This window comes from Bos indicus x Bos taurus, chromosome X, assembly GCF_003369695.1.
Source record: "Bos indicus x Bos taurus breed Angus x Brahman F1 hybrid chromosome X, Bos_hybrid_MaternalHap_v2.0, whole genome shotgun sequence".
Lineage (NCBI taxonomy): Eukaryota > Metazoa > Chordata > Mammalia > Artiodactyla > Bovidae > Bos > Bos indicus x Bos taurus.
In genome coordinates this window covers 57,387,448-57,396,598 of record NC_040105.1, presented here as the reverse complement: position 1 = coordinate 57,396,598, position 9,151 = coordinate 57,387,448, and the positions used below count along the sequence as shown (strand labels likewise).

At 49.8% G+C, this 9,151-nt stretch overlaps 1 protein-coding gene across 1 annotated transcript; it reads left to right on the top strand.

Moving 5' to 3' along the window:
* The first annotated feature begins 1,446 nt into the window (after positions 1 to 1,446).
* Positions 1,447 to 8,723, top strand: WAS (Wiskott-Aldrich syndrome). Its single transcript, XM_027533368.1, has 12 exons — positions 1,447 to 1,635; positions 1,989 to 2,129; positions 3,254 to 3,340; positions 3,443 to 3,545; positions 3,650 to 3,691; positions 3,785 to 3,838; positions 4,636 to 4,810; positions 5,802 to 5,844; positions 6,047 to 6,200; positions 6,409 to 6,824; positions 7,084 to 7,198; positions 8,422 to 8,723. The coding sequence occupies exons 1-12, from the start codon at positions 1,504 to 1,506 to the stop codon at positions 8,475 to 8,477; spliced, it is 1,518 nt and encodes a 505-aa protein (XP_027389169.1). The 5' UTR covers positions 1,447 to 1,503; the 3' UTR covers positions 8,478 to 8,723.
* Positions 8,724 to 9,151: the final 428 nt, after the last annotated feature.

Sequence of the window (9,151 nt, the reverse complement as noted above, 5' to 3'; positions counted from 1 at the left end):
GGAACAGGAGATGCATATAGGAGCAAATAAGGCAGCATCGCTGCCAACCATGAAAGCCAGAAACAGCTCAGATATCTGTTAACAGGAGAATATGAATAAACAAATTGTCTAGTAACACAATGCAGGCTTCCCTGGTGGCTCAGCGATAAAGAATCTGCCTGCAATGTCTCCCGCAATGCAGGAGACACAGGAGATGCTAGTTTGATCCCTGCGGGAGTTGGGAAGATCCCCTGGAGGAGGGCATGGCAACCCACTCCAGTATTCTTGCCTGGAGAATCCCATGGACAGAGGAGCCTGGCAGGCTACAGTCCAAGTGGTCACAAAGAGTCAGACACAACTGAAGCGACTTAGCACGCACATGCACACATAGTAACACAATAGAATGCTATATAGCAGTAACAACTACTGCTACAGGCAAATATGAATCTTAGTAACAGAGCAGGCTGTGGAGCATCTTGATGAACAGTGCACACTAACCAACCTGCCTGGCATGCTAGCTCAGAGCTACTGGGGAAATCATTTAACCACTCTGGGCCTCAGTTTCCCTCCATCAAATGGTAAAAATAGTGAGTGTCCCCCAGGCCAATAGGAGGATTTATATGAGTCAATATTTTCAAAGAGGTCAGAAGAGTGCCTGGCACACATGTTCAGGCTACATGAATGTTTGTTAGATAAAAATAGAATGTTGAGGGACTTCCCTGGTGGTCCAGTGGTTAAGAATCTGCCTTCCAATGCAGGAGATGCGAGTTTGATCCCTGGTTGAGGAACTCAGATCTGACATGCCAAGGGGCAACTAAGCACTCGCATCACAAGAGAATCCCAAACACCACAAGGAGAAACCCTTGCACTGCAACAAGAGAAACCCTTGTACTGCAAAGAGCCTAAATAAGTAAATAAAACATAGAATATTGAGCGGGGGAAAAGACAAGACTCCAAAGATTACACACTTTCAAAAGTTCAGAAGCAAGAGCAACTAAATGAGATGGTGTGGTAGGGATGGGGAAGTTGAGCCAGGTGTGAGCAAGTTGGGGTCTCAGGAGACAGGTGGGGTCCCAGGTGCTTGCTGTGTAATTAAAGGACAATCTTTACTGCAATAACCCTTCAGCACCAGAGCCTTGGACCTTGGGCCCAGAGTAACTGGATGCTTTGGGGAGGAAGAAGGCCACTCAGCCCATGACTGCCCACCGTGGCACTGCAGAAATGCTGTAGTGGCCTATCCCTCTCTGCCAGCCAACCAGAGGGAGGAGGGTCCAAACAAGTCAGAGGGAGATGGGCCCCAGAGAGTAAGAAAGGAGGACAAAAGCTGGTCCAAAAGATGGATCTAACCAGTCAAATGGAGGAGGGCCCCAGTCTAAGGGAGGAGGCCAGGCCTACCGAGGGGCCCCTAGAGGACTTGTTTCCCTTGTGGTTTTTTGCACTTCCTGTTCCCCCGCTCACTGCGGAAGTTCCTCTTCTTACCCTGCACTCAGAGCCCAGCCGGAGAGGACAAGGGCAGGAGGCACCATGAGTGGGGGCCCTTCGGGAGGCAGGCCTGGGGGCCGCGGAGGACAAGGGGTTCAGCAGAACATCCCGTCCACCCTCCTCCAGGACCATGAGAACCAACAACTCTTTGAGATGCTCGGACGGAAGTGCTGGGTGAGCTGGGAATCTTCTGGCCCTTCCTGTCTCCCTCTCCTCCTCTTCTCCTCCTCTTCGTCCTCTTCATCTTCCCCATCCTCTCCCTCTCCTCCTTTCCTCCCCTTCCTCTCTCCTCATCTTTCCCATCTTCCTCTCCTTCTCCTCCTCTTCCTCTCCATCATCTCCTTTCAGAATCCACTTAACCCCATTCACCAATCCCAGGAAGAACTCAATGTTCATTCACTTTCCCTCTGGTTGTGGCTCTTCCTTTGGAGCCATGATGGCCATGGGCAAGAAAGGACCAGGTCTGGTTCCCAGACCCTCTGGCTGCCCCTGACCGGATTCCAACGAGTCCTACTCTCCCCTCCCAGACGCTGGCCACTGCGGTTGTTCAGCTGTACCTGGCGCTGCCCCCTGGAGCCGAGCACTGGACCAAGGGACACTGTGGGGCTGTGTGCTTCGTGAAGGATAACCCCAAGAAGTCTTACTTCATCCGCCTTTATGGCCTTCAGGTGATCCCTGCCCCCCGCCCCCGCACTGGACAGACAACCCAGTTTTCAACCCATAAACCTAGATCTGTGTCCATAACCCTGAGCCCTCAGACAGATCAGTGAAGCCCCTGAGCCCTAGAACCAAAGACTTTATCCAGATGCCAGCCTCTGGTTTGTCTTTCTAAGCCTGTGATGACTGACCCCAGAGTCTTTGTGTCAAGGTCTATAACCCCCAATATTAGTATACCCCCTAAATCTAATCTGTTCCACAAACTCCATACACACACACACACACACACACACACACTATATTTTTACCTGAACCTCATATCTATTTGAAACTCCACATTTTAGGTCTCAGAAACCTCCCATCAGTACTCCTGAACTCCAGAATTTTGCCTAGCTTTTAAGTCATAAATATATTCCACAAATCCCAAACCTAAGTATGCCATTGAATCTTCAACCCCAAATCTGTCCTTTTAAGCCCACAGCATTGGATCCCAGAATTCCTATATGAAAACTCCTAATCACCTAAATATTGAGGTAGCTCTTAAGTCAAAAACCTATTCCACAAACCCTTAACCTAAATTTTCCAAGCATAAACCCCAAAGTCATCCCACTAAACCGATAAAGATAGATCCAGTAGAACCACATCAAGATCCCAGGGTCATCAAATATTGACCAAACTCCTAATTCATAACTCTGCTCTACAAACCTGAAATTGGCTCAACTGCCTCCAAAAAAACCTTCCCAAGTCTGTGTGTCTGAACCTCAAATCTCAATCCCAACTCCTAATACTGGAACCCTACCTGCTCTAATGAAGGCCCCCATATAAGGGGGGGATTTGGGACAGATTCTCTGAATGGACTCAGTTTCCTAGAACTAGAGTCCAAAATCCTCAAATTCAAGTCCCCTTATTCCACATCTGGACCCCAAATCCAAGTTTCTCGCTGAAGGGTCTGACTCCCATTCTGTACCCCAGTCCTCCACTTCTGACTTCTAGATTCCCAACTCTCCAGTTCTGAGCTGGAAATCTCCAAATCAAATTTTGGGGCCCCAGATTTGTATACCATGCTCCCTATCTGGAAAACAGAGGCCCTCCACCCAGGGCATGCCTCGGTGTCAGTGTGCTCCCCCCTCTCCAGGCTGGCCGGCTGCTGTGGGAACAGGAGCTGTACTCACAGCTGGTCTACTCTGCTCCCACCCCCTTTTTCCACACCTTTGCTGGAGATGTAAGTGACCACCTAAACCCTGGGCCTCAGTTGGGGTGCAAGGAGGAGTGGGGAAAGGTGTGGGGAGGTCTGGAAGGCAGCTGACTCCCCAGGCATGTGCAGGACTGCCAAGCGGGGCTGAACTTTGCAAACGAGGGCGAGGCCGAGGCCTTCCGGAACCTGGTGCAGGAGAAGATACAAAAACGGAATCAGAGGCAAAGCGGGGGTAAGGAGGCCTTGGGGAAGGGAAAGAGGTTGAGCAGAAGTGAGGGCAAGAGTGGGGAGCTGGAAAAGCCCCTCTCCTGATTCTGATTTCCTGTCTCTCCACAGACAGGCGCCAGCTCCCGCCTCCACCAGTGCCAGTCAGTGAAGGTGAGTCCTCTAGTGCAAGGAGGAGTAATAAGGGGCTAGCGCAGAAAACTGAGGCAGGGTTGTGATAGTTCTCTATTCATTCTATCTTCCCAGAGAGAAGAGGAGGACTCCCACCCCTGCCCCCTCACCCAGGTGGAGACCAAGGGGGTGAGTGCTGAATATTCCCTGTGTCTCTGGGTGGGCAGGTGTCACCAGCCCCAGAGACACTGGACTGGCTGCTGGGCCTGTGGGGAAAATGGGTGACTGGGCCATTGACCCATTTACCTACCAACCAGAGCATAAGAGTTAGAGACAGGAAGGTGGTTGGGAGAATCAGTGTGTTAGATGGTCATGGAAGGAGTGGGAGAGTGAATAGATACACAGGTGGGGCGTGGGTAGATAAATGAGTAGATGGGTGGGTGCAGTGATAAATAGGTGAATGAATAGGTGGATAGATGTGTGGGTGGATGGATTGGTGGTGGACAGATGGTTAAATGGGGGCATGAATTGATGGAAGGATGTAGATGTACAGGTGGGTGTATAGATGTAGGTGAATGGGTATGTGGGTGAATGGATGAATAGATGGATGGATGATTGAGTAAATTAATGAATGAGTGATGGAATGAATTCAACAGTGAATAAATGAATAAGTGACTAAATTTCAATCAATGGAGAAAGCAATGATTGAATGAGTGAATGAATAATTTAACAAATTAGTCAATGAGCCAGTGAATAGATAAGTCAATACTTAAGTGTGAGTAAATTAATTAATGAATCAGTGAATGTATGGATGGTGTGCAGGACCTACCCACCCACTTCTCCATAAAACCTACTTGGACCCCTCACCCACTCCTTCCATGACCATCTAACACACTGATTCCCCCAACCGTCTTCCTGTCTCTAACTCTTATGCTCTGGTTGGTAGGTAAATAGGTCAATGGCCCAGTCACCCATTTTCCCCACAGGCCCAGCAGCCAGCCCAGTGTCTCTGGGGCTGGTGACAGTGGACATCCAGAACCCAGACATCACGAATTCACGATACCGTTCGCTCCCAGCACCTGGGCCTAGCCCAAGTGATAAGAAACGCTCAGGGAAGAAAAAGATCAGCAAGTCTGATATTGGTGCACCCAGTGGATTCAAGTGAGAACCTCTCTCCAGTGGGCCCATGGATCCTGGGGGTGGGGGAGCAGAGATCAGGTGGATAGGAGGAGAGCTGAGTGAATGGAAGGATGGAAAAATGGATGGGTAGGTGAGAGATTAGGCAGATGAGTGGATGGGTGGGGGGGCGGGCGGGGGGAGTGCAAAGCCAGGACTAGGGAGAGATACCAAAGGCACCAAGATTGCAAATTTTACACAGGCAGTCACTCTCCACCACATCACCCAACTATAATCCAGGACTCCAAGAGTGAGTGCCTCTTTAAATTTTGCTCCCTAGGCATTCCACTCAACCTAGTCCCTCCCTGGTTAGGCTGGTGGGTGAATGGATGGATGGGTAGATATATAGATGGATGAATGAATGGTTGGGTTGGAGAACGAACGGATGGGTAAATGGGAAGTGGGTAGGTAGATGGGTGGGTGAGTGGATGAGTATGTGGACAGAATGATATACAGGCCAGTGGGTTCATATACAAGGTGGATGGGGATGGACAGGTTGCCACATATGTGGATGAAGGACAATTCAGTGGCTACATAGAAGTGTGTGATTGAATGGGTAGTCAAGTGAGTGAATGAATGGAAAGATGGGCATATGGGTAGATGGATGGGTGGATGGATAAGTATGGGTTAAGACAGACTGGTGGACAGATGGGTAAATAAATGTGTGTGGACAGATAAATGGGGAGACAAATTTATATAGATCAGTGGTCTGACAGGTGAATGTGAACAGCTAGGTGGACAAATAGATGGGTGGATGGGTGGTGGAAAGAGGGATGGGCAGACAGATAGGCACCACAAACTGTGAACCCTCTTTAGTTCCATAACTACTATTCTCACTCATTTATTCACTTAAGACTCATTCATTAATTCTGGCTCCTGAGAGTCCCTCTGGGCAGGGGAGGGCAAGAGAGCTTCACTAGGAAGGGAGGGAAGGAACAGCCATGGCGATTCACTGGGGTCTCCTCACCTCCCTCAGACATGTCAGCCACGTGGGGTGGGACCCCCAGAATGGATTTGACGTGAGTAACTCCAGAGTCCCCTGGACTCCACTCAACTCCTGCCTACCCTTCCATAGTCCAGAGCTCCAGATCTACCCCCAGACCCCATCCTTCCCACCCTCCTCTCAGATCCCTCTCTGGGGTGGACCCCATGATAATCTGTGCCCCTCCCCTCCCCACCTTATTCCCCGACCCTTGCCGGGGCCTTTTTCCTCCTGGGAAGGTGAACAACCTGGACCCAGATCTGCGGAGCCTGTTCTCAAGGGCAGGAATCAGTGATGCCCAGCTCACCGATGCTGAGACCTCCAAATTTATCTATGACTTCATTGAAAACCAGGGTGGGATGGAAGCTGTACGGAAGGAGATGAGGCGCCAGGGTGAGCCCCCCGCTTTCTGGATCACCTCTTCTTCTCCAACCCTGGTAGCTGATTTCTAAGAGATACCTTGCAGGCTCTCAGTCCTCATAGAAACCCCTATACTGCTTGAATCAGGAGTTGGTCGGTTGGGGTACCCATTTTACAAGTGAGTAAAACTGAGGCTCTGAAGAAAACTATAATAATAGCTATGTGTTGTCTTTCCCCTCAGAGCCACTTCCACCGCCCCCACCGCCATCCCGAGGAGGGAACCAGCCCCCCCGGCCCCCAACTGTGGGGAGTAACAAGGGTCGCTCTGGCCCTCTGCCCCCTGTACCTTCGGGAGGTGCTCCTCCCCCACCAACTCCCCGGGGACCCCCACCCCCGGGCCGAGGGGGCCCTCCGCCACCACCCCCTCCAGCCACTGGACGCTCTGTGCCACCGCCCCCTCCACCCCCTGGAGCTGGGGGTGGACCACCCATGCCTCCGCCACCACCGCCGCCGCCGCCGCCGCCACCACCCAGCTCTGGGGATGGACCAATCCCTCCCCCAACCCCTCCTTCTCTGGGGCTTGTGGGGGGCCCCGCCCCTGGTGGGGGTCGGGGGGCACTTCTGGATCAAATCCGGCAGGGAATTCAGCTGAACAAGGTGAGGACCAGTGTGATGGAGGATTGAGGAACTGGGACTCTGGGGTGTGCTGTGCAAGTGAGGATGGTAGGGGGCTGGGGCTGAGAGTGATGGGGGTCCCACGATTTGGGGGTTCACTGATAGAGTTGGGAGGCTGGTGGGGAGAGGTGAGTTTCAAGGCAACTATAGTATGTGGAAGGAGAAAGAATGATGAAGGGGTGGGGAGAAGTGCTCCTCTCACAGGCCCTGAGCCCTCTGTGCTGGATCCTGCTTGCTGCAGACCCCTGGGGCCCCAGAGAGCTCAGCGCTGCAGCCACCACCTCAGAGCTCAGAGGGGCTGGTGGGTGCCCTGATGCACGTGATGCAGAAGAGAAGCAAAGCCATCCATTCCTCTGGTGAGAGTGCACCCTCCCCGTGAGCCTGCCATTCAGAGCCCATCCTGCCAGGACCTGTGGCTCTGGTTCCCAGCTAGTGTTGACCTAAAAACACCCCCAACAGCCTCCAGCAATTAGGCCCATCTGTTGATGTGAGAATGAACATGAATCTGTAGCAGTCTCTTTTTTGACAGTGTTAACTGTCATTATGTAACAGTAATATGATTAACTCTCTTTGACAGTGATATTAACATTAATCCCATATGTTCAATAGTATTAACATTAGCCCACTATGTGATGATAATATTACAAAGAACCCTTTCTTTGACACTAATATTAACTCTAATGTCATGTGTCAAAAGATTAACTCATTAAGTGACAATATTATAACTAATTCAATCTTTTACAATAGTGTTAAAGTTAGTCCCTTAATGTATCAACAACATTGTCATTAGGGCTTCCCAGGTGGCTCAGTGATAAAGAATCTGCCTGCCAATGCAGAAGATGCAGGGCACGTGGGTTCGATCCCTGGATCAGGAGGAGCCCCTGGAGGAGGAAATGGCAACCCACTCCAGTATTCTTGCCTGGGAAATCCTACGGACAGAGGAGCCTGGTGTGCTACAGTCCAAAGGGTCGCAAAGAGTTGGACACGACTGAGCAGAGCAGAGAAAGAGAGAGTATTAGCCTCAACCTACTGTGTGACAATAATATAATTAAAGTTCAGCTTTGACAATAATACTGACATCAACCCAGGAGTCTGTTCACAGATCAACAGGAATCCATTATATGACAGAATTATAACAAACCTCATCTTTTGACCATGACATCACTAACCCCATTCTGTGTCAACAATGTTAACATTAATACACTATGAAAAAACAACATTGTAACTTCCTCCACCTTTGCTAATATCTAAATCAGCTCCACTGAGTGACAAGCCTGTTAACAGTAACCCTTTGTGTGACAATAATATCCCAACTAACCACACATTTTTTATAATAATATTAACCTCGCCTCCAACTAGAACCTAGACCCCAGCTATAGTCCCTATCTTGCCCCTAACTCTCCTTCCTCTTAAGAGGTCTCTTTATCCAACACACAAACCTCAGATATAACTTCCAAGTGGGAGATCTCAGCCCCCAGGGTTTAGTAATCCCAACCTCCCAGACCCTAGTAACTCCTCTCTCCAGGGCCTTTGAACCCTCCTACCTATCCTGAGTTCCACTCTTTCTCTCTCCCTCCAGACGAAGGGGAGGACCAGGCCGGGGATGATGATGATGATGATGAATGGGACGACTGAATCACCACCACCTCTGCTGTTCTGTGCTGGGCTCCCCTGGCAGCCCTCCTCGCCACCCTCCACTTAACTTCCAGGCCCCCAAGCCCCTTTTCTTTCCCACCCACCCCTCCAATGCTGTTATCTCTGACTGGCCTCCTCCCACACACACTCACCCTAGCAATAGCCAGGGACCTTTTTATATAAAATGTCTCAGTTCTCCTCATTCAAGGATTTTTAAACAAAAATAAAATAACTGTCTTTTTGTTTCTTTAAATCTCAGTTTCTTTACCTACCAAATGTGAGAATTTGGGGTCATTTTTCCCCCAAAGTCCCTTTTATTCCCATTTCATTTGTTTAGCCGTACATATGTATATTTACTCATTCATTTGTTCCCTTAGTCATTTAGTCTGTATTTCTTTGTTTCCTTCTGCCCTTCCTTCTTTCCACAGATATTTATTACCAGGCACTACTTTGGGGGCTAGGGATAAAGCAATGGGAAACAAACAACAAAAAGTCTTGGTCTTGTGAGGTCAACATTCTAGGGCAGGAGATAGACAAGAAACAAGGAATTAAATAAAAACAGAGTTACAGATCGTGGTAAGAGCTATGTTGTGCTGAGGGGAAGTGATGATAAGATGGAGAGTTCAGGGAAAGCTACTTGGAGGAGGTGACAGTTATGCTGGACCTAAAGAGAA

What these genes read in the sequence shown, in the direction of transcription:
- WAS (XM_027533368.1), top strand. Translation starts at nt 1,504, where the DNA reads ATGAGTGGGGGCCCTTCGGGAGGCAGGCCTGGGGGCCGCGGAGGACAA. An exon ending in ACCAGTGCCAGTCAGTGAAG is followed by an intron (nt 3,692 to 3,784) that starts GTGAGTCCTCTA and finishes CTATCTTCCCAG; the next exon opens with AGAGAAGAGGAGGACTCCCA. An exon ending in GGTGCACCCAGTGGATTCAA is followed by an intron (nt 4,811 to 5,801) that starts GTGAGAACCTCT and finishes CACCTCCCTCAG; the next exon opens with ACATGTCAGCCACGTGGGGT.